Source organism: Prionailurus viverrinus, chromosome C1 (assembly GCF_022837055.1).
Source record: "Prionailurus viverrinus isolate Anna chromosome C1, UM_Priviv_1.0, whole genome shotgun sequence".
In the NCBI taxonomy this organism is placed as follows: domain Eukaryota; kingdom Metazoa; phylum Chordata; class Mammalia; order Carnivora; family Felidae; genus Prionailurus; species Prionailurus viverrinus.
Window position 1 is genome coordinate 51,432,765 of NC_062568.1, and position 26,856 is coordinate 51,459,620.

Genomic DNA, 26,856 nt, shown 5'->3' on the forward strand with positions numbered 1-26,856 from the left:
TTCCTAATTACTACTCCCGAGGTTTTGTTCAGTTACAAAGTATGTTCAAGTCAGAAAACTGGAATGATTATGTTGCAAAGAAAAAGAATTTCTCCAAAGGAATAAAACATTTCTCACTAGTATTTCAATATATTGACATACCATGTAAGTTTTAAGAATATTAACCTAATCATATTAATCCCCAATAGATTTTAAGTCAAAACACAATCCTGGAACAGATTAAAAAAAAATCTGATCCTATTTTTTTACCTACTCTCAATTTTTAATTTATAGAGCCAGCATTCAAATCTTCCGTGTTTATACTCACTGTCCTTCCAAAACGATTTCAACAGACAAACCCAAAATACCAGCTTTGGCAGGATTGGTTCTTAAAATCAACTAAGAACTTACTTTACAATTCTGTCTGCATCTGGAACAGTAACAATACAAATATTCTTTAGAATTCTTATCAACACATTCCCAAAAACATTTCAGAAATGTGAAAGTTATCACACAAATGATTGTTCTTTCTTCACCACTTCTTCCCTAATGTGTCTCAGAAAATTAATTTTAAAAATACTATTTATACTCACAAAGACCTAAAATTGTTCACCATCCATAATAACCCACACCCAAAAGTAAATTCCCAGTCTTTTTAAAAAAATTTTTTAAGTTTACTTATTTTGAGAGAGACAGAGACAGTGCAAGCGGGGGAGGGGCAGAGAGAGAGGGAGAGAGAGAATCCCAACCAGAGCTTGACATAAGGCTTGAACTCACAAAACCACGAGATCATGACCTGAGCTGAAACCAAGAGTCAGACACTTAACTGACTGAGCCATCCAGGTGCCCCTAAATTCCCAGTCTTAAACTGGGAGTTACTTTGAACAAGTCAGTGGCATGGAAATTGGGTGGTAGGATGATTATAGTCATTTTTGGGATCCTGATTCAAACTACCTACCTATAAAATGGCATTTTTTTAGATACCAGGGGAAATGTGGACTGGATAATCAGATATTATAAAATTGTCTTATTTTGGGAAATATGATAATGATATTATTATGATTAGCTAATATTAGATCCTTACACTTTCAAAGGAGACATATGTAAATATTTAGAAGTGACACAACGGAATTTACTACCAAAAAAAGAAGGAGCAATTATGTCAAAATGTTGATAGCTTTATTTACTTTTTATTTTTTTAATGTTTATTTATTTTTGAGAAAGAGACAGAGTGCAAGCAAGGGAGGGACAGAGAGAGGGAGACACAGAATCTGAAGCAGGCTTCAGGCTCTCAGCCATCAGCACAGAGCCCAATGTGCGGCTCAAACCCACAAATCATGAGATCATGACCTGAGCCGAAATCGGATGGTGTACCAACCGAGCTACCCAGGCACCCCAAAATGTTGATAACTTTAAATCGAGGGAGGAGTCATTATATTATCCTATGTATGTTATTTAACATGACATACATTTGTTATTTATGCTTAAAAAATTTTATAGAAAGAAAGAGGAAAAAAAGGAAAAGAATAAACCAACCAGTTACCTTTTCCCAGTCAACTCAACTTGGCCTTTCTTATTGAAGAAGAACTTGGAATCATTATATCCCCATCCATTCCATTTCATAACTTCTTGCCTAATAATAAAAAAAAAAATACATAAATTAGACTACATTAAATATCTCAAAACTGAATAGTATATCATTGATATTAACTTTCACAATCATTTAAAAGACCTGATCCCACTAACAGTATATCAGTTTAAATAGAATGAATATGCATCAAAATGTCCATGTATTAATTAATATTTCAAATACAGAATCATTCTGATGAGCAGCACCTGCTTCACAAAGGGCAACAACTAAATTTAATGAATTCAAAGGAAAAAGAAGGAACAAGGGAGAAAAATAGAGTACAAATATGCTTCATGTTGTACATGTTATTAGTTTACATAATAGAACAGTCTAAAAAATTCTGCAATTAAAATAAAACTCACTTGAATAGGAAACAAATTTTTGCACATATTAGAAAAATCACAATTATTAATCTTCTATGATGAAAAGATCAATTTACAGAATAAGTTCACTAGTAATGGCACTACTAGTAGACACTTAATAAAGTATATAAAAAAATCTGAGATGTGTTTACAAACATTCTAAATCCTTCAATTTCCATGTATCCACCAATCTCTACCTTGACCTACATATTAATGTAACAGTTAATGACTATACCAGTTTTTAGTATTCCAAAACAATATGGTATTTTGAATTTCATTGTCTTAAAAAGCATTTTCATCCAAATCAATAATTGATTCAATTCTGAACATTACATAAGATCTGGACCTGTGCAGAACACAACAAGCAACCACACTGAAGTACTGAAGTACTCTGTCAGCATTTATTATTAATGCTGTGTTTTAGCATGGTGCCCTAGTATATCTGGGCAGTTATTTCAAAACTGATAACAAATCTTATTGCAAATTCAATTATGCAGTCTATGATGAAGAAAAGAAAACTCTTCTCTACACAGAAATTATTTGCTGCATTAAAATTTCAAAATAGGGGTGCCTGGGTGGTGGCTCAGTCAGTTAAGCGTCTGACTTCAGCTCAGGCCATGATCTCACGGTTCGTGGGTTTGAGTCCCACGTCGGGCTCTGTGCTGACAGCTCAGAGCCTGGAGCTCAGATTTTGCTTCAGATTTTGTGTCTCCCTCTCTCTCTGCCCTTCCCTCACTCGCACTGTCTTTTTCTCTCTCTCAAAAATAAACATAAAATAAATAAACAAACATTAAAAATTTTTTTTAATTAAAAAAAATAAAATTTCAAACTACATCACAAGAAAAAACCTGTAAATATGCATGGTGATGGATGTTAACCAGACTTACTGTGGTGATAATTTCACAATATATACAGATTTTGAGTCATTATGTGGTATACCTGAAATTAATTACATGTCAATTATATCTCAGTTTTTAATGTCAAAATAACAAAGATTTACTCATTAGAAAGCATTTTAATTCTCTATAATTCCCAAGGAAGAAGAAAATGACAACTGACAAGCAAATCTTTTATTACAATCATAATTCTTCATCCAATTCAAAGGCTTTTCAAACAAGTAGAACACCAACATAACAAAACTGAACCAAGTAAAGGTCATACATAAGATTAAGAAAATTAGAGACCAGGCATAATCTCGTTAAAACTAAAGTTGCTATCAATAAAACTATAGTCCCTATATAAAAACAAACTATTCAAAAATATCTCAAGAGTATCTATCCAGAGACTGGATTTGTAGATGAGCCTGTTATGAACTGTTGCCCAATATTTTCTTCTAATATCACATTCCTCATTGTAGAGGGAGGTTATGGAAGAAAGCTTTGGAAAAATCTCTACAGGAAAACCTCATGCTAATATCACCACTAACATACCCATTTTCTTAAGATTACATTTTCTTTTTTTTTTTAATTTTTTTTTTCAACGTTTATTTATTTTTGGGACAGAGAGAGACAGAGCATGAACGGGGGAGGGGCAGAGAGAGAGGGAGACACAGAATCGGAAACAGGTTCCAGGCTCTGAGCCATCAGCCCAGAGCCCGACGCGGGGCTCGAACTCACAGACCGCGAGATCGTGACTTGGCTGATGTCGGACGCTTAACCGACTGCGCCACCCAGGCGCCCCAAGATTACATTTTCTAAAAACTGAATAAGATATCATCTGCTTTACTTTTTTTGTAATTCTCTTCACTTTTATGAAATATAATTCACTTAATATTTTATTATATTTCCATAATAATTTACATGAAGATGATATATATGTACATTTTAATTAACATCTTTAATGTTTTTTTGTAATTTTTGTAAACATTTATTTATTATTGAGAGACAGAGAGACACAGAGCGTGAGCAAGGGAGGGGTAGAGAGAGGGGGAGAACAGAATCTGAAGTAGGCTCCAGGCTCTGAGCTGTCAGCACAGAGCCCAACGCGGGGCTTGAACTCACAAACTGCGAGATCATGACCTGAGCCGAAGTCAGCGGCCTAACCAACTGAGCCACCCAGGCACCCAAGTAATATCTTTAATGTTTTATAATATGTGCATAAATTTTCATTTCTGAAATGCATTTTAATACTGAATTTAAACATTTGTCATGAAGGCTGTATTCTATAAAACAACAGTTTGGTGTTATACAAAATAAATGCAAAAATACCAATATAGTTCTTTTGCTTTGGTATTACAATCAGTAGGCACTGGGAAATTATTCCAGTACAGATGTTAAATTTGGCATGTTTACATAACTTAACAATGAGAATCCTTTGCCTTAAAATTATGTGTAGAATTTTAAACAATTATTCCCATATGGCCTCAAAGTAAAAAGCAAAACCTGACTACATGTGTTCACTCTTGGCACTGCACAAGAAAAATGAATCAAGGGAAGCAGGAAATATCTGCTGCTGTGCACTCAAAAATGAAAAGATTTACATTCTGAAGAATCACTGGCCTTAAATTTTCAGTTGGGTAATATCCTAAGGAATTCCCAAGTTTTCAACTATAGGCTAAAGCTACTTTTTTCTCTCTTTTCGTCTCAATTAGAAAATTCTGCCCATGATATGGGCTTACCATATTTATAACAACTTTTAGAGCCATCCCAGAAGTTGAAATGTAAGCATTTGGAATCCATTTGTACCCCCCACACTCCCAAAACAGTGTTATGTTGCTTAAAATATATTTAAAATCTAGGTTACCCCAAAATCAATCTTCTGATATCTTCAAGTACCCCATGTGTTAAATAAAAAAGTAGGTGAATTTCCCGGGCTTCTGGTTTTAAACTTTTGTACACAGGTATCCCTTCAAATTACTAATATATTCTATGACCATTAAACACAACTATGTGATTACATTAAACTTTCAAAATAACTTCTTATACAGAAAATATAATGAGTAACTTGAAGGGCATTATAGCATTAACATTTTTAAAAAGTTAAAAGTAAAACCTCACACAATCACAGAATTCTAAAACTAAAAAAAAAGATCCTGAGAAATCACCTAGTTCAATTGCTCATTTTTCAAATGAAGAAACTTGTGCCCAGAGAAGCTCTCATGATTACACAGCTAAGCTAGTTGTAAGCATCAGAAAGTGAACCCCCAGTCTTGTGACTCTTCCTCTTTAGAAAGGTAATGTCTTAAACCCACCAAATCATGCCCTCAAGTAACCAAAATGATTTAAAGGAACCCTTTTTCATTGACATCAATATTTTTCAAAGCACTATTACATGTTATTATTATAGCCATTCTTCTGCACTTGATCTTAAGGGAAACATTTGAAAATCAAGGACTATGGTGATGTCAGGAACCCCAGTGCCCTCACTTCCTTTATGTATAGTATATGAATTCTGGCATTCAGAATAATGATCCCAAAACCATGGCAAGCACTAAAATGAGGAATGATCAAAGAAATATCAACATTCCGTAAGATTCAAATAAAAAGATTCAATTTTCTACTGACCCCAAAGATCAATTAACCAGACTGATCCCTCAGACTTTCCAATTCTTAGAGCTAACTTTACACTAAATTTAAGGTCTTCAAAATATAAGACCCTTCCTCCTGCCAAGAAAAAAGATAAGTCCGTTTGATTTTGTTACACGAAAAAAATAAAACAAATGTTTTACCATTTACATATCTGACCACAGTACCAAATGGTGAAGAAGCACTTTGTTTTAGCTGGCATAACAAAAGAAAATGGAGACATAATGTAGCATCATGTATACACAAGGTGGCAGTATTCTCCCATGATATATATATTATTTCCCAGTGCTGTGGTTTGCACAATTTTTAACTGAAGTATTTAGATTTAGCACTATTATTATGAAAACCAGAGATCTTTTCTTAAATTGGGAGATGTCCACTTTTAAGTCTCTATGTACACATAGATTACTACTCCTCTAATACTAATAAATTTCAAGCATCCTGATATAAATGCATGGTTTCTACCACTGCTATTTCTAATTATACTTTTCACTAGAAAAAAAGGAAAAGGAAAACATGCTTTAACCTAATTTTATTTTGGCTCAGCAGTAAAAAACTCAGTTAAGTGATAACTAAAAAAAAAGAATTTTTTCCATATAATTCCAATAATCAAAATTCTAATAAAAGATACTTCATTACTTAGTTCTGATGAAAATCAAATTTTTATCTATCATTTCTAATTCAAACAATGAGAAAAAGGTACTATGATCTCAGAGTTTTTAGAAAATAAAAACTGAAGTATGAAACTTAAGCCTCAATGCTGGATTTCTAACAAACCATGCTCAGCATCAGATAAATTCAAATTAATCCCATATGTAGTACAAAATGTAGAAGTTAAAAATTAAAAAAACTTTCAGGATTTTTTTGTACTAATTAAAAATCCTTACTATCAGGTTGTGTGCTTAATTACCTTAGGACCAAGATAACCTAAAGGAAATCATGAAAGTGAAGTAAATAAAGAGTTGAGATACCAAGAACTGATCAACAAATATATCCCTAAAAAGATATTTTACAAAAATATCCCTATAAATGAAATAATAATCCTAACTTCTTTTATTAAAAAAAAATGAAGCTAAGTTACCATTAGAAATATAAAGGCCTAATGAGGGAGAAAAACTATGGAACACTAATTCTAAATTTAATTTAAAATGTACATGTTTTAAAATAAATTTAAATATCATGTCTATTCTATAATTCCTACAAAATTATTTCTAAAAATTCAATACCAAAACTATGTAAAACCATTTACAATACTTACTGCCTCAATCTAACAGTGCAACTAATTCTCTTTTGTTAATCTAAGTAACTTAGTTATAAGTATAATAATTTATGTATACTATAAGAGAAAGCCCCTTTACAAAAAAGAATTAAAAAAAAATTTTTTTTAAAAGACATAGAAGGGCCACCTGGGTGGCTCAGATGATTAACCTTTGATTTTGTCTCAGATCATGCTCTCAAGGGTTCGTGAGTTCAAGCCCCACATTGGGCTCTGGACTTAGAGTGTGGGGCCTGCTTGGGCTTCTCTCTCTCTCTCTCTCTCTCTCTCTCTCTCTCTCTCTCTCTCTCCCCTGCCCCCCGTCTCTCACAGAATAAACTTAAAAAATTTTTTTAAAGGTATGGATAAATTATTGTCACTTAACACTGCTACAAATCTCATGACTCCAAGACTATTAAAACATTTGACTTAGAAAATAGATGTCATCAGGTTTCGATAGCTTGATACAAACATCTGAATCACAGAATACTTCCTTTTGCCCTGATATAAAACTCACCAACCAACTCTTCTGATTATATTTTATTTTCTACCAAGAAAAAGTGGCCAACTGAACCAAATAAACCAAATAAATTACCAGGTTTGATAATTTTGCTTTTTCACCATGAATTAGTCTATTGGCATTCTAATTAACTTTGGTCACTAATGAAGATAGTTTACACAAGATAGACCACCTGAATATGATTGACTCTAGTATCCTGACAAGATTAGGCTTCTGGACAGTTCAACAAGATAATATCCCTTACCTCTAGACAGTATACCTTCTCCTTGCAAAACATGGACATGATTCTGTGACACTTTAAACTTCAACCTGAATTTCAATCTTCCTTCCACATCCTCATTATAAGTTTTAAATCTCTAGTGGCCATAATAAAAATTTGGTCCTTGCACGTGATAAATTATTAATCAACTTTCTAATTTCTTCCAATGTGATAGTGTAAAATGGACTAAATATAAGATTTATGACAGAGAACATTGTTAGCAAGAACATGGAGAAGGAAACCCAAATGCATTACTGATAAACTACTCCATGGATCAATCGTGTGCTAAGTTTTCATAGGTAATGCCATTTCTATGACCCACCTATACAACTCCTGGGTTTATACTCAGGAGGAATTCACAGACAGTTCCATAAGGGAATAGCTTTGATATATTCTCTGGAGCATTACTTGTAAGAGTAGCTAGAGGCATCACTAAAGGAATGGATAAGTGTTAAGTAAATTCTGTGAAAGAATATGCAGCAACCAAAAGCAATAAGGAAGATAGATACATACACAGAAACATAGAAAGGTTAAACAGCAGAGAACACAAAAGGAGAAAACAGGTAAAAGATCTACAACATACTATTTTTTTTAGTTCATGGCATTTGTCTATGAACAAAAGAGGCCTCTCTTTTCTTTTCCTCCATCTCTGATTTCTAATCCTATCTGCCCCCTTCCAAGGGCATCCATAAATGTTCTCGAGTATATGTGTATGTGTTTTGTAAAATATGCAGTGTTACTTTGTGTATGTATTTTTAATTTGATTAAATAGTGTTATGCTACTTTATTAGCATTTTATTAATAGTATTATACTATTTGCAAATACCATGGACTAAAAAGGTATGATTACCACAACTCTGTATCTGAAGCAAATATGTTGCTCAGCCCTTGAATCTCAGTGCAGTTTCTCTTCAAGAAAACAATTCTTTCTTTCACATATACATAGATATTCCATGATGGCTTATTATAAAACCCACTGTTGGATTTCTTAGCAATCCCCACAATTTTTTTTTAAATAATAGAATTCCATTCAGAATGAATCAGCTTCAAATATTCAGCAAACCAAATATGTATTTAACTTGCTACAGTCAACTCTTTAGAGTTCACAAAAAAGTGGTACTTCTCAGAAGAAACTTTTCAAAACCTGAATTCAAGGGTCAAAAATTGTGTCCCCAAGGTTGAAATCCTATTACATTTGCTATGAATCAATGAATGGAAGAAAAAGGAATGTATAAGTATGGGGGAGAGGGGCAGGAACCTTATAGACAGAGGCACAAAGAAGCAGGGAAAGAAGGGAGGTCTGGGGCAAATAAGGCAAAGCCAGTCTTACACCTTGACAGAATAATCTGGCACTCACTACTCACTGAGGCTCCTGGGATGACTTCCCTTACGCCCCAATCTTTCTTCACACACACCAAATTCTAACTGGAAATTCATTATTGTTTGAAAAATGTCTTTAAAAAAATTCCAAGTATTTCATGCTAGGGCAGGCATGTTATATAAGCACATACTCCCAAAAGCCTGGTACCTGCCATTCCGAAGGCCTAGAAAGACACAACTGTCCTGTCTTTTACCTTCATGTCTTAGTCTATGTAACAAGTACAAAAGTACTAATTAGTATCAGGGAGTTGTCTTGGCAAAAGACAAAGAACAAGGATGTACACTTCCCTTGACCACGTGAGCTCCATGATCTATACTTTAAATTATTCCCTCTACTGTCCGCTTGTAATCTAATCAATATGGCGATTTAGGCAGAGAATTCCAGACTGTCTACCACCAGGTGGAAAATGCCAATTCACTTTTATTGTTTTCCTCCCTGTTTGCTAGTAATTGAAATAGGAATTGTATCACAAGCATGTTGAATTGACCAATCTGTAAGTGACCAAAGACCATTTCTGGTACAGTCTTACATTTCTGCAAACAACAAAGAAACACAAATGTCTCCAAAAGTCTGTATGCCATTTTTCAACAGAAACCAAGCTTCTGAGTTCCCTTTTCCAGCTGTCTTCCAGGGTACAACCCAATAATCTTGACAAGACTCTAAAAAAGCCAAGACTAAAATCCATATCTGCTTGATATAGAGTATTCTTTTTTTTTTTTCAACGTTTTTTATTTATTTTTGGGACAGAGAGAGACAGAGCATGAACGGGGGAGGGGCAGAGAGAGAGAGGGAGACACAGAATCGGAAACAGGCTCCAGGCTCCGAGCCATCAGCCTAGAGCCCGACGCGGGGCTCGAACTCACGGACCGCGAGATCGTGACCTGGCTGAAGTCGGACGCTTAACCGACTGCGCCACCCAGGCGCCCCGATATAGAGTATTCTTGTAACAAATGTTTTCTGTTTGTTTTTTGACTTAATACAATAGTAAGCAGCAGCCCCTTCTACTTTAAATGAACAGGTTGTTGGAGTTTTCACCTTTGCTTCTGAAAAAGCCACAGGAAAAAAATGAACCCCACAAAGTTCGGAGGGGAAAAATATATATATATTAAAACCAAGGCCCAATCACAATTACAATTGAAATTCCCAATCGTCTTGGGAGTATAAACATCACCTTGGGAATTCATGTTAAAAGCAGAGTCCTGGATGTCACTCTAGACCTAGCCAATGATTAGAATCTTTGAGAGTGAGGCCTTAGAATCTAAACCTTTTAAACAAGCCCAGCCAGAAAATTGTGGGGCAGGTCATCCACAGACTCTAATTGTGTAAGCACTGCCTTGAGGCACGAGGTAAAGTTGACAGCAGAAGCCTCATCTGTTGAATAGCCACAAAGAGATACAAAGCATTAATGTAAATGGTTTATAAAGTTGCTCTCACCCAAACTCTATGAAAATCAGAAGGGACTGGAACTGCAGGGAAAGGGCGATAACTTTAAATTCACTGCACTATAGGACAGGATGGACCAGTGTGGAGTTCTGTGACAAAACAAGGCAGCAAGAGGGCAAAGTGAGAAATGTGGAAGACGGGAAAGAGGGTAGCAGGAAATGGAGATTCGTTTTCCATGAGAGCAGAGGCAGACAAGTGCGTACCCAATTTTACAAAGGATTATCCAATAAGGGCGAATGAAGGCTATATAGAAATAATACTTTCTGATCCAAAATGTAGAAAGTCAATCTGCTATGGAAATGTTCCTAGTTTATACATGTTAAAAGGGTAACAAAACTAAAAAGGCGATGGTTTATCGAATAATTTATCTCTAGCACAATTATGTTTATTCAAATTTCAATACATGTGTTCACCAACGCCACACACCAAGTAGAACTGAAGAAGGCGTGCAAATGCCAAGTGGCACAATGCTGACTATTGTGTACAAGATACTGACAATCAGCGCACCCTGCAGTACAAGCAATTGCTAATTCTCTTCATTCTTTGCATTCTTCCTTTTCTCCCTAACACATAAGGTGGTATTAATTAGAAACCTGTTCTCAATATTAAAATGTCATGGCTGTCATTGAGGACCTCCAACTTCTTATGCTTTCACCTTCAGACACTATTTCAGCACTGGATTTTCCTTATGCTTTCTATACAGTATACTGCAATAGAATATACTGTAAAATACTATAAAGCTAAGGATTTTACAATCATTACTTCATTTCCTTTTCACATCAATGTTTGTGAGATTGATGATGAAGGTGTTATTATTCCTATTTAAATATACAAAAGCTCAGAAAAACAGTAGCTTGTCCAAACAGTACATGACACAACTAGGATTTAAATCTTGTTCTTCTGGCTCCAACACTCCTTAACTACTAAGCTATGATTTTAATACACTTGCTGATTGCCACACGTGGAGTAAGAAGTATTACAAGAACTCAGAGAATATAGTGTTCATCTCTAGCTGAGAGAAGAAGGCTTCATTCTAGTTGCTTTGGAAGATGACAGAAATTCAATAATCAAGCAGAGGCAGAAAAGCACAAGGACTTTCCCATGCTAATAGCCCAAATTGGCTGAAGCATAGAACATATGCAAGAAAGTCATGGAGAACAGCAGAGATGTCAAATTATAGGGATTAAGCCTTATTTCATCAAAACAGTATTTTCTATGTACCATGCCGTCACCAAAAGTAAAAAATCTAACAGTATCTGCTTTAGAGTTGTGTGAATGAAATTCTAATTCTTTAACATAGCATACAATGTCCTTTACAATCTGGCTCCAAACTACATTTTCACCTTCCTTAACAACTACTCTTCCAGCCACACTAAAAGTTATCACAATTCCTTATACACACCATGACCTTTTATGTCTGCCTGTCTTTGCATATATACATATATCCCTTGTCTGAAATGCCTTTCTCTCTCTAGAAAACTCCTATTTATCCATCAAGAACCACTCCAAAAGTTACTCTTCCTATAAAGCCTTCCTATCTTCCTCAGAAAGAATTTATGGTTCCTTCTGCACACACTGACTGTAGCATTTACTATGTCATACCTTCTATATATCTATCTATGTATCTCTACTGAACTGTCAATCACTTTTGCAGTGTCAGAATGTAGCACAGCACTAGCAGGCAGCATGCACTCACACTTTCTCTGAACAAAGATTGGTCTGGTAATGGAATGGAGAATCATTTGAAGGGGAAAAAATAAAGGAAGACCAGAACAGATGTGAGACAATTTGAAGATTTCATCTAGGGGCGCCTGGGTGGCTCAGTCTGCTAAGTGTCCAACTCTTGATTTTGGCTCAGGGCATGATCTCTCGGTCCGTGAGCTCTGCATTGATAGTGTGGAGCCTGCCTGAGATTCTCTCTCTCCCTGCCCCTCCCCCCTGACTTGCACACATGCACACATGCTCTCTCTCTCTCAAAATAAATAAACATTAAAATATATATATTTCATCTACGTTGGCATCTATGGGAGAAAAACAAAAGTGTCTTGACAATCACAAGTAATAGAATCTACCTGATCTGGGGGCGCCTGGGTGGCTCGGTTGGGCGTCCAAATTCAGCTCAGGTCATGATCTCGCGGTTCGTGAGTTTGAGCCCCGCGTCGGGCTCTGTGCTGATGGCTCAGAGCCTGGAGCATGCTTCGGATTCTGTGTCTCCCTCTCTCTCTGCCCCTCCCCTGCTCATTCTCTCTCTCTGTCTCTCAAAAATAAATAAACATTAAAAAAAATTTTTTTAGAATCTATCTGCTCTGTCAACAGCGTGGATGAGGGAGAGGGAATGGAGTTCAGCAAGGCCTTATGACTGAGACACTGGGCTTGTGTATTTCAATAACAGTAGAAGTAAACAGAAATAATGGAGTAGTAGGATTGAGGGCTAAAATAACAGCCTTATACATGCATACTAGATTGGAGAATTTAGCAAGATAGTCAGATAGAAATGTGCAATAATTTAAAATGTGAAAATGGAAGTTGACAGAGTTAGAAATATTAACTTAGAAGTTCCCCCAACAGTGGTAAAAGCTAATACAGTCTGAGTGGATGAAGTTATTAAGGAAGAAAATGCTTAAAAAAAAAAAGGACTAAAAATTAACCTTAAGAATTTGTAAATTTAGGAAGCAGAAGGAAGAAAAGTCAGCAAAATCATGGCCAGTAGGGTGGGAAGAAAACCAAGATAGTATGACATGGGAGCTAAGGAAAGAAATATTAGGTACCAGGTATTGGGAACTGGTCAAGAAAATGACTTAAGGATTTTATACCTAGATCATTGATGGCTTTTAAAACAACTGTTTCACAAGAGTGTTATAGGCTGAAAACAATTTCAGTAAGTTATTTGAGTGTGTTTTTAAGAAGCAGGCAAAGTCAACAAAGATAAAAAACTGATGAGGTTCTGGAAAAAATGGCTAAGTAGGAGGATCCTGAGTTCACCTAGTCCCATGGACACACTGAGATAACAGCTACCAAAAGTGCAACTAACTCTGAAAATCACCCAAAGACTGGCAGAACAGACTTTCCACTGTTAATTGTAAAGAGAAGGCCACATCAAAAAGGGCAGGATAGGCAGAGATGTAATTGGGAACCAAACTCTGCTCCCCATCCCCACTCCTTCTCCTCGACCCTTCATCCTCTCCACCATCCCCACCATCCCCACCAACCCATGTCTCCACAGGACTAACCACAAACAGGAGGGACATCACAAGCACAGAGAAGTGGAAGGATCAGACCACACCTGGCCCTAAAGAGACAAATCCTGTAACATTTGGCTTTGAAAACCAGTGGGGCTTAATTTAGGAAGTTTTTGCAATCAGCAGGGCTTAACTCCAGGTACTTTAAAAATAACTGGGTTTAGCTATAGGAGACACCCAGAGAGAGATTAAAAAATAGTCCCCACCCTTAAAGAGACAGCATAACAAATAACCCAGCAAGATACAACAATAGAAGCAGCAGCCTGAAAAGCACCTGGCATATACTGAAGGAGGTTTATTCGCTAATCTCCAAAGTGCACTGGAAAGACAGGGATACTTAGGAGAATTCTCTAAGAACAAAAATGCTGGCAGGCACCATTTCTCTCCCCCTGCGCAAACCTAGATAGCCAGACACTTGTAGGAACCAGCATGAACACTCTCCATCTATCCTGCTAGCACTGGGCACCGTGTAAATGTTCTCCTTCAGATCCACCCTACCCAACCGGACCCAGTTGGCAGGTGTCACTTCAAAGCACTCCTCCCCTAAGTCTTCGTACGAGCAACCCCAACAGGGACCAGTGTTACTCCAAAGAGACTCCTACCCTGGGAAGAGGGGAAGATAATCACATACCTGTGTGCCTGCAGTCCTAGCAGCAAACCTTATAGCTGGCAGTGCAGAGAATGTGCCCTCCCAATTAGTCCTGGACTAGGAGCAGGCATTTGGTCTGACAGCCCACCCTGTGCACAAATGAAAGCTTCTCAAGAGAGAATACAGGGAAAACACCCTGCAGGTCAGTATGACTGCAGCCCCAGCAGATGGGCTGAGGACAGGCATCTGGTTTGACTGTAGACATTACCCACCACAAGCCTACAGTGGCCCCAGACTGGCCCCTGAGCAGCACAGGGGCCGAACGCTGCCCAGTGCATCCACAACAGGCAAAGTGGACCACTGCAGCCAACTGAACTGAAGGCAAATCTGGATCAGTCACAAAAGGGCACACACAACCCACACAGGAGACACCTGAAGTGTCTGGTTCTGATGAACAAGGGGCATTCAGCTGCAGGGCACCACAGGACCTCTTCTTCATAAGGCCACTACTTTCAATATCAGGAGACATAGCTGACTTGCCTAATACACAGAAACAAACACAGAGAATTAGATAAAATGAGGGGACAGAAGAATATGTCCCAAATGAAAGAACAGGACAAAACTGCAACAAAAGAGCTAAATGAAATGTAGATAAATTATATGCCTGAAAAAAAAAATTCAAAGTAACAGTCATAAAGATACTCACTGGATTCAAGAAAAGAGTCAGTGAGACCTTCAACAAAGATAGATAGATAGATAGATAGATAGATAAAAAGAGATTAAGAACTGAGTAACTGAAATTAAAAATATACCAAGAGAGGGTATTCTGGCTGGTTCAGTCAGTGGAACTGTGACTTCTGATCTCAGGATTGGGAGTTTGAGCCCCAAATTGGGTATAGGGATTACTTAAAAATTTAAAAAAAAAAAAATCTTAGGGGCACCTGGGTGGCTCAGTCAATTAAGTATCCAACTCTTGGTTTTAGTTCAGGTCATGATCTCGTGGTTTTGCAAGTTTGAGCCCCGCAGTGGGCTCTGACTGACAGTGCAGAGCCTGCTTGGGATTCTCTCTCTCCCTCTCTCTCTGCCCCTCCCCCACTCATGCTGCCTATCTCTCTCAAAATAAACATAAAAAATGATAATAATAAATAAATAAATTGATTTTAAAAATACACTAAAGGGAATCAACAGCAGATTAGAGCAGGCAGAAGAACAAATCAGCATTCTGGGAGACTGGGTAATGGAAAGCCACTAAGTGGAATAACAAAAGAATAGCAAAAACTGAGAATAAGTTAAGGGAACTCAGCAACATCATCACATGTAATAACCTTTCCTGTATAGGGACCCCAGAAGGAGAAGAGAGAAAGAGAAAGGGGAAAAAAATGTATTTGAGAAAATAATAGCTGAAAACTTCCCTAATCTATGGAAGGAAACAAACATCCAGATCCAGGAAGCACAGAGGATCCTTAACAAGATGAACCCAAGGAGGTCCACACATAATTAAATTGGCAAAAAAGTAATGATAAAGAGGGAATCTTAAAAGCAGCAAAAGAAAAGTTACATATAAGGGAAACCCCTAAGGCTATGAGCTGATTTTTCAGCAGCAACTTAGTAGGCCAGAAGGGAAGGGTATGATGTATTCAAAGTACTGAAACGAAAAAACCTGCAACCAAGAATACCCTACCCAACAAGATTATCATTCAGAATAGGAGAGATAAAGAACTTCCCAGACAGACAAAAGTTAAAGGAGCTCATCACCATTAAACCAGCCTTACAAGAAATGTTAAAGGCAATTCTTTGAGTGGAAAAAAAAATGGCCATAATGAGTAGTAAGAATTATAAACGGAAAAAAATTCACAGGCAAATGATAACATACAATAAAAGTAGATTAGTAATTTATAAAATCACTATGGAGGTTAAAGCACAAAAGCAGTTAAGTCAATTATAGCTACATAAATCCACCAAGGACTTCACAAAATAGAAGGATGCATAGCATCATATACGTAAAATGTGCGGGGGGGGGGGGTAGTAAAATTTACTGCTTTTAGAATGGGTTCAAACTTAAACGACCATCAACTTAACACAGACTGCTACACACATAAGATGTTATATGTAAACCTAAATAGTAACCACAAATCAAAAACCTTTAATACATACACAAAAAGTAAAGAAAAAGGAATTCAAACATAACTAAAAGAAAGCTATCAAAACACAAGAGAAGAGAGTAAAAGAAGAAAGGAACAGATGGACTTCAAGCTGTATTACAAAGCTGTAATCATCAAGACAGTATGATACTGGCACAAAAACAGACACTCAGATTAATGGAACAGAATAGAGAACCCAGAAATGGACACACAAACATATGGCCAAATAATCTTTGACAAAGCAGGAAAGACTATCCAATGGAATAAAGACAGTCTCTTCAGCAAGTGGTGCTGGGAAAACAGGACAGCAACATGCAGAAGAATGAACCTGGACCACTTTCTTACACCATACACAATACTAAACTCAAAGTGGATGAAAGACCTAAATGTAAGACAGAAAAGCAAAATCCTCGAGGAGAAAGCAAGCAAAAACCTCTATGACCTTGGCTACAGCAACCTCTTACTCAACACGTCTCCAGAGGCAAGGGAAACCAAAGCAAAAATGAACTATTGGGACCTCATCAAAATAAAAAGCTTCTGCACAGCGAAGGAAACAATCAGCAAAACTAAAAGGCAACCAACAGAATGGGAGAAGATACTTGCAAACGACGTATCAGATAAAGGGCTAGTATCCAAAATCTATAAAGAACTTATCAAACTCAACACTCAAAAAACAAGTCATCCAGTGAAAAAATGGGCAAAAGACACGAATAGACACTTCTCCAAAGAAGACATCCAGATGGCCAACCGACACATGGAAAAAATGCTCAATATCACTCATCAACAGGGAAATACAAATCAAAACGACAATGAGATACTACCTCACACCTGTCAGAATGGCTAACATTAACAACTCAGGCAACAACAGATGTTGGTGAGGATACACACAAAGAGGATCTCTTTTGCACTGCTGGTGGAAATGCAAACTGGTGCAGCCACTCTGGAAAACAGTATGAAGGTTCCTCAAAAAATTAAAAATAGAACTACCCTACGACCTGGCAATTGCACTACTAGGTATTTATCCAAGGGATACAGGAATGCTGTTTTGAAGGGGCACATGCACCCCAATGTTTAGAGCAGCACTATCAACAATAGCTAAAGCATGGAAAAGAGCCCAAATGTCCATCGATGGATGAATGGATAAAGAAAACATGGTATATATATGCAATGGAGTATTACTCAGCAATCAAAAAGCATAAAATCTTGCCATTTGCAACTACACAGATGGAACTAGAGGGTATTATGCTAAGCGAAATTAGTCAGTCAAAGAAAGACAAATATCATATGACTTCACTCATATGAGGACTTTAAGACATGGAACAGATAAACACAAGAGAAGGGAAGCAAAAATAATATAAAAATAGGGAGGAGGACAAAACATAAAAGACTCTTAAATATGGAGAACAAAAAGAGGGTTACTGGAGGGGTTGTGGGAGGCGGGATGGGTTAAATGGGTAAGGGGCATTAAGGAATCTACTCCTGAAATCACTGTTGCACTATATGCTAACTAACTTGGATATAAATTTTTAAAAAAAGAAGGAAAGAAGGAAAGAAGGAAAGAAAGAAAGAAAGAAAGAGAAAAACTACCAAAACAACCATAAAACAAGTAATAAAATGGCAATAAGTACATACTTATCAATAATTACTTTAAATGTAGGGGCACCTGAATGGCTCAGTCAGTTAAATGTCTGACTCTTGATTTCAGCTCAGGTCATGATCTCCTAGTCATGAGATTGAGCCCCACTTTGGGCTCTGCACTGCCTGCTTGAGATTCTCTCTCTTCCTCTTCCTCTGCCCTTCCCCAACTTGCGCATGTGCATGATCTCTCTCTCTCTCTCTCTCTCTCTCAAAAAAAAAAAATTACTTTAAATGTAAATGGACTAAATGCTCCAATCAAAAGACACAGGGTTAAGTATGCTGTAGTTTTTTTTTTTTAATTTTTTTTTTAACGTTTTTTATTTTTGAGACAGAGAGAGACAGAGCATGAACGGGGGAGGGGCAGAGAGAGAGGGAGACACAGAATCGGAAGCAGGCTCCAGGCTCTGAGCCATCAGCCCAGAGCCTGATGCGGGGCTCAAACTCACGGACCGTGAGATTGTGACCTGGCTGAAGTCGGACGCTTAACCGACTGCGCCACCCAGGCGCCCCTGTAGTTTTTTAAATTATAAAAAAGCAAGACATAGGGTGTTAAATGGATAAAAAAGGAAGATCCATCTATATGCTACCTACAGGAGACTTATTTCAGACCTAAACGCACATGCAGATCAAAAGTGAAGGGATGGAAAAAACATTCAGCATACAAATGGAAGCAAATGAAAGCTGGGTAGCAATATTTATATCAGACAAAATAGACTTTAAAATAAAGCCTGTAATTGAGGTGTCTGGGTGGTTCAGTTGGTTAAGTGTCTGACTCTATCTCAGCTCAGGTCTTGATCTCAGGATTGTGAGTTCAAGCCCTGTGTTCATCCCAGTGTGGAGACTACTTAAAAATTTAAAAAAAGTAAAATAAATAAATAGATAAATAAATAAACAAAGACTGTAAAAAGAGACAAAGGATACTACATAACAAGAGAACAATCCAACAAAGGGATATAACAATTACATATATCTATGCACCTAATATGCTAGCACCTAAGTACATAAAGCAACTATCAACAGACACAGATACAAAGGAAGAAATTGACAGTAATAAGATAATAGTAGAGGACTTTAACACCCACTTACATTAAGGGATAGATCATCCAAACAGAAAACCAAGGAAATGCTTTAAATGACATCTTAGACCTAACAGATATATTCAGAACAGTCCATTCAAAAATAGCGGAAGTACATGAAACATTCTTCAGAACATATCACATTAGGCCACAAAACAAGTCTCAATTTTTTTAATGTTTATTTTTTTTATTTTGAGAGAGAGCGAGTGAGCAAGCAGGTGGGGAAGGGGCAGAGAGACAGGGAGAGAGAGAATCCCAAGCAGGTTCTGCGCTGTCAGCGCAGAGCCTGATGCAGGGCTTGAATTTATGAAACATGAGATCATGACCTGAGCCAAAATCAAAAGTCAGATGCTTAACTGAATGAGCCGCCCAAGTGCCACTCAATAAATTTTAGAAGACTGAAAGCATATAATGCATTTTCATACCACAATGGTATGAAACTAGAAATCAATCACAAGAAAAATATGGAAAGAACACAAATACATGGAGGCTAAATTCACATGCTACTAAACAATGAATGGGTCAACCAAGAAATCAAAGAGGAAATTAAAAAATACGTAGAGACAAATGAAAATGAAAACAGAACAGTCCCAAGTATTTGGGATACAGCAAAAGCTGTTTTTAAGAGGGAATATTAGAGGAGCACCTGGATGGCTCAGTTGGTTAAGCATCCAACTTCAGCTAAGGTCATGTTCTTGCAGTTCACAAGATCAAGCCCCATGTTGGGTTCTATGCTGACAGCTCTGAGCCTGGAGCCTGCTTCAGATTCTGTGCCTCCTCTCTCTGGCCCTCACCTGCTCATGCTCATGCTCTGTCTCTGTCTCTCTCTCTCTCAAAAATAAATAAAAAACATTAACAAAAATTAAAAAAAAAAAAGAGGGAAGATTACAGCATTACAGGTCTACCTCAAGAAAGAAACAAGAAAAACCTTGGGGCACCTGGATAGTTCAGAGTTCAAGCCCTGCATCATGCTCTGTGCTGACAGCTCAGAGCCTGGAGCCTGCTTCAGATTCTGTGTCTCCCTCTCTCTCTGCCCCTCCCCCACTCATTCATATTCATTTTCTCTCTCTCTCTCAAAAATAAACATTAAAAAATGTTTTAAAATAACAACAAGAAAAATCTCAAATAAACAGGCTACACTTACACCTAAAGGAGCTAGAAAAAAGAACAAAGCCCAAAGCCAGTAGAAAAAAAGAAATAATAGCGATAAAGGCAGAAATAAATGAAACATAGATTTTAAACGCAATAAAATAGATGAAACCAGGAGCTGTTTCTCTGAAAAAAGAAACAAAATTGATAAATCTTTAGCCGGACTCATTGACAGAGAGAGAGAGAGAGAGAATGCACATGTGCTCAAATAAAACCAGAACTGAAGAAGAAATAACAACCAACACTACAGAAATACAAGGGATTATAAAAGAATATTATCAAAAATTATATGTCAACAAATTGAACAACCTAGAAGATATGAATAAAATCCCAGAAATACATAACCTTCCAATATTGCATTAGAAAGAAGAAAATTTGAACAGAATGATCACCAGCAATGAAATGGAATCAGTTATCAAAAAACTTCCAACAAACAAAAGTCTAAAACCAGGTGGCTTCACAGGTGAATTCTACCAAAAATTTAAAGAAAAGGTAATATGTATTCTTCTCAAACTATTCCAAAAAACAGAAGAAAAAAAAAAGAAACATTCCAAATGACACATTACCCTAAAACCAGATAAAGACACTACAAAAAACAAACAAAAAAAAAAAAAACAAAAAAACCAGCCAATATCTCTGATGAATACAGATGCAAAAATACTCAACAAAAATATTATCAAATCAAATCCAACAATACATTAAAAAAATCATTCACCCTGATCAAGTGGGATTTATTCCAGGGATACAGGGGTGGTCCAATATTTGCAAATCAATCAACATGACATAATCACATTAATAAGAGAAAGAATAAAAATCATATGATCATCTCAATAGATGCAAATAAAAGTATCTGACAAATTACAACATCCAGTCATGATAAAAGCTCTCAATAAAGTAGGTTTAGAGGAAACATACCTCAACATTATAAAGGCCATATATGAAAAACCCACAACTAACATCATCCTCATGGGGAAAAATTGAGAGCTTTTCCTTTAAGATCAAGAAAAAGACAAGGATATCCATGTCCACTCTTACCATTTTTTTTTATTCTACATAGTACTAGAAGCCCTAGCCACAGCAATCAGACAACAAAGAGAAATAAAAGGCATCCACATTGGTAAGGAAGAAGTAAAACTTCCACTGTTTGCAGATGACCTGATAATATATATAGAAAACACTCAAGGAGCACCTGGGTGGCTCATTTGGTTAAGTGGCCAACTCTTGATTTCAGCTCAGCTCATGATCTCTGGTTCATGGGTTTGAGCTCTGCATGCAGCTCTGCACTGACAGTGCAGAGCCTGCTTGGGATTCTCTGGCTCCCTTTCTCTCTGCCTCTCCCCTATTCATTCGTTCTCTCTCTTATTCTCTCTCTCTCTGTCAAAAATAAAAAAATAATAACATTAAAAAAAAACACTCAAGATTCCACCAAAATAAATGAATTCAGTCAAGTCACAGAATACAAAAACAAAACAACAACAACAAAAAACTTGCAATTCTACACTATAGACTAATAACAAAGTAACAAAAAGAAAAATTAAGAAAACAATCCTGTTTATAATTGCACTAAAAACAATAAAATACCTAGGAATAAACTTAACTAAGGAAGTGAAAGACCTGTACTCCTAAAACTATAAAACACTGATGGAAAAAAAATTAAAGATGACACAAACAAATGGAAAGATATTCCATGTTCATGGATTGGAAGACCCAATATTTATTTTTTTTTTTTACATTTATTCATTACTGAGAGATAGAGAGAGACAGAGCATGAGCATGGGAGGGGCAGAGGGAGGGGGAGACACAGAATCTGAAGCCGGCTCCAGGCTCTGAGCAGTCAGCACAGAGCCTGACGTGGGGCTCAAACCCATGAGCAGTGAGATCATGACCTGAGCCGAAGTTGGACGCCTAACTGACTGAGCCACCCAGGTGCCCCAAAAGACCCAATATTTTTTAAATGTCCATACTACCCAAAGCAACCTATAGATTCAATACAATCTCTATCAAAATACCAACATTTTCCTCTTTTTTAAAAAAATTTTAATGTTTATTTATTTTTGAGAGAAAGAGAGACAGAGCACAAGTTGGGGAGGGGCAAAAAGAGAGGGAGACACAGAATCTGAAGCAGGTTCCAGACTCAGGGCTCGAACTCACAAACCGTGAGATCATGACCAGAGCCGAAGTCGGATGCTTAACCAGCTGAACCACTTGCCCCAAAATACCAACATTTTTCAAAGAACTAGAACAAATAATACTAAAACTTGTATGGAACCACAAAGACCCTGAATAGCCAAAGCAATATGAAGAAAGAAGAACAAAGCTGGAGGTATAACAATCCCAGATTACAAGATATACTACAAAGCTGTAGTAATGAAAACACTATGGTACTGGCACAAAAAGAGACACACAAATCAACAGAATAGAGAGCCCAGAAATAAATCCATGCATATATGGTTAGTTAATCTATGACAAAAGGGCAAGAATATACAGTGAAGAAAAGACAGTCTCTTCAACAAATGGTGCTAGGAAAACTGAACAGCTACATGTGAAAGAATGAATCTGGACCACTTTCTTACACCATACACAAAAATAAACTCAAAATGGATTAAAGACCTAAAATTCTGACCTGAAACCATAAAACTTCCAGAAGAAAACATAGGCAGTAATCTCTTTGTCATTGGCTATAGAATCATTTTTGTAGATACGTATCCTCAGGCAAAGGAAAAAAAAGAAAAATTAAACTATTGTGACTACATCAAAGTAAAAATCTTTTGCACAGCAAACGAAACTATCAACAAAACAAAATGGCATCTACTGAAGATATTTGCAAATAATATATCCAATAATAATATCCAAAATATATAAAGAACTTATACAATTCAACATCAACCCACCGCCCCAAATAATCCAATTCAAAAATGGCCAGTGTACCTGAATAAGTATTTTTTCAAAGACATACAGATTGCAAACAGACATGAAAACATGCTCATCATCACTAATCATCAGGGAAATGCAAATCAAAACCACAATGAGATATCACCTTACACCTGTCAGAATAACTAAAATCAAAATACCAAGAATTAATCAATTAATACCAAAAATAATCAGTGTTGGCAAGGATGTGGCAGAAAAGGAACCTTCGAGCACTGTTGGTGGGAATGCAAATTGGTGCAGCACACACTTTGAAAAACAGCATGGAGAGTCTTCAAAAATTTTAAAATAGAATTTCCATATGATCCAGTAATTCTACTACTGTGTATTAACCTAAAGAAACAAAAACACTAATTCTAAAAGATATATGCACCCCTGTTTACTTAAGTATTATTTACAATAGCCAAGATATGGAAGTAACCCAAGTGTCCATCGACAGATAAATGGATAAAGAAGATGTGGTATATTATTACAATGGAATATTACTCAGCCATAAAAAAGAATGAGATCTTGCTATTTGCAATAACATGGATGGACCTAGAAGGTAAAATGCTAAGTGAAATAAACCAGAGAAAGACAAATACCATATGATTTCACTCATGTGTGGAATTTAAGAAATAAAATGAACAAACAAAAGAAAAAGGAGACAAACAAACAAAAACAGACTCTTAAATACAAAGGACAAACTGGTAGTTGCCAGAGGGGAGGTGGGCAGAGGCATGGATAAAATAAAGGGGCTTAAGCTTATATTTATCTTGATGAGCACTGAATAACGTACAGAATTGAATCATTATATTGTACACCTGAAACTAATATAACACTGCATTAATTATACTTTAATTTTAAAAATATTCATCAACTAGGAAAAGGAAAAAAAAACTGATGACACAAGGGGAAAGCAAAAGGATAACTCATGGAGTAAGATTCGGGGGAAGGAAGCATCAAAAAAGATGAGCAGATGATCTGGCTGTGACATTTTTCAAAGCATGATAACCAGAGTTAGTTCAGCTCATTTAACTGCCTGGGCAGCTATTTTTGTACTAAGATCACCACCACTCCTTTCCAAGCAACAGCTGATTAGAACAATGTAGGCATGTGCCCCAGTTGTTGGGAACAAGAGGGTTCAACTATTCATTGCTACTGGTTGAGTATCCTGGAGGAGTGGGGTTGCCATATTTTACCATTTGGACAGAAGAGCCAAAAAGGCTTGTCTGCTTAAAGAAACATGCAGCAGACACTAGCAAGAAGTGATGCTAGCAAGAAACCTGATGGCTTTCTGGTTTTTAGTTCTAATTTCATCCTGAGGCCAAGCTCCACTCCTGCCCTGGTGTTCTTTGGTGCCCCTGTACTCTTAAAATAAATCCCCCCTGTTTTCACCAAGCTCAAATTAATTAATACTTATAAACAAAAGTCCTAATTAACACACATTCTAACAAGAATTCATTCTTAAGAAACATTACCATTTGTATAAAATCTAAACATAGGCATAGCAAACTAGAATGTACTTTCTGAAAATAGTAGCAGATGGCAGGTAAGAACTTGGAAATAAAACCAAAATCAGACCAGCGGTCTAATAATTATGTTGTGAAGCTACAAATATTTTGTGAAGACACAGCAAACAAAATACTATCTGGAAAACAAGACCAATATATAAGAACAAAAGTAGAACCTTTTACTTCAAAAATATAGATTTTAAAATTTTTACTTCAAGAAGAGATTACCACCATGTCAAAACACCAAGACATTCCCAGATAAAAATGTCCAAATAATTGAAAATGTGAAAATGGAGACTGAAGAGTTAGAGGTATTAACTTAAAAGTTCCCCTAATAGTAGTGAAAGCTAATACAGGAGATTTTACTTCAAAAATGAAGCTATTAATTTTCTTTAAAATGCATGAAAAAGGCTCAGTCTGTTGGAACGCCCGACTCTCGATATCAGCTCAGGTCATGATCTCATGGTTGTGCACAGAGCCCCGTGTTAGGCTCTGCGTGGATCTGCTTGAGATTCTCTCCCTCAAAATAAATAAACACTTAAAAAATAAAAACATAAAATAAAATGCACCAAAAATAAGACAGAATAATATAGAATGGAGAAAAGGACGAATTAATGGACAGATAGGTGATAAGCAAGTATAGCAAGGCGTTAACAGTGGAATCTAGGTGGTGGGTATGGAATTGTTTATCATAAAATTGAACTTTGTAATGTTTAAATTTTTTTCAAAATAGTATGTTAGAAAAAGAAAACTACTCACATTATAATCCTCAAGGTACATCACATCATGTAGAAAGATATGACTAAACAGCATGAAACATCTGAACAAGCACGCAGTGTACAGTATCTACTTTTAACAGTAAGTGGTTTGAACGGCACATCGAAGCCAGCTGCCTCAGCTCTCTCCCCTGATCACCTCCAAGGCCCAGGCAAAGTTAAGCAATATTTTCTAGGCTCTCTGTGGTCATGTTTTGGTTTCCACTTAACAGCTCAGGCCAAAACATCTCATTCCCTTTTATATGAATTTCTGAAAAGATGCGTTCCTAAATTGTAAGACATAAATCTGCTCAAACATGATAGCAGTCTTTCTCCTGGGATTCCAATAATTTCCATTTCTTTATTCTTGGTCAAAATTAAATACAAACAAGCAGCTGTCCTTTATTGCTGCCTCTGCCCACTGAGATGAATAAATAATGTATTCCAGTATGCTCTTTAATTCATTAAGCCCTTTTTAAACATATGCCTTAAGGAAATTTTTAGGCTTTTAACTGTAAAAAGTTTATCATAGTATTCTTTATAATAGGGAAAGACTGGAAACAATTAAAAGTGATACTGTACTGATTAAACTTGTAGTACCTACATATCATGCAGTCACTAAAGATGAGGTTGCCCATTAATATTTCTTGACATAGAAAGTTATTCACAAGATAGTGAAAAATGGTAGTTTCAACACATCATTACAGCATATCTAAAAGATGCCAAGATGCTGTAGTGGTTACCTCTTAATTACTTTTGATGTAAATCTTCATTTTTATTATTATTTTCTGTTTTTTCTTCAATAAAAATGTATAACATTTCAGCATCAATTATTTATCCTCCCATTTTTTTTTAATGGTAAAATAACTGCCAGATATCCTGCTACCAGAGTAAGACTTTTAAAAGCTATCCAGGTAGCTGAAGGTCCCCATCATTACCACAGCCAAAACTTTATTGTCCACATTCTCTTATTATAATCATCTGATTCAGTTCTCATCCAAATGCTCTCATCGTTTTTACCTTGAGGTGTAAGAATTTTCACATAGCATCTTAACACAGAATAGTACTCCTCAACCTTTCTCATCTATGTTTCTTTGAAACGACAATGCCCTTCCACTGCTGTACCAGTCTTCATTCCCCTCCCATGCCTCTGGTATAGCACTTAGCACCCTGCAGTAACAGAAGACAAATCAGTCTTCCTTAGTAGACCTACAAGCCTCATAAGGCAAAAACTATGTGCTAATCCTCCCCAGTGCTTAGCACATAGAAAACACGGAATAAATTGCCAACAAACTTGGGTAGATGAAGTTTCAAACAGGAGAGAAGATGCCAAGAGGGTATCTAGCTGATTTAAATGAATTAAAGTCTCCAGGCCTAGATACTATATTGCATGAAACTTAATGATTTTAGAGTTACAATTCATAATATGAGAAATCGTGGGGAAGAGGCAACAGACAATAGCCCAATATCACCTCTTCTCAAAAATAAAAAGAGG

At 36.5% G+C, this 26,856-nt stretch overlaps 1 protein-coding gene across 1 annotated transcript in view; it reads right to left on the reverse strand.

The window, feature by feature from the left end:
• Positions 1-26,856, reverse strand: part of AGPS (alkylglycerone phosphate synthase) — a 143,602-nt gene that overhangs the window by 107,671 nt on the left and 9,075 nt on the right. Inside the window, exon 2 of the mRNA XM_047873320.1 lies at positions 1,523-1,612. Coding sequence (XP_047729276.1) covers positions 1,523-1,612 — 90 coding nt within the window. The remainder of the gene's footprint in view (positions 1-1,522; positions 1,613-26,856) is intronic.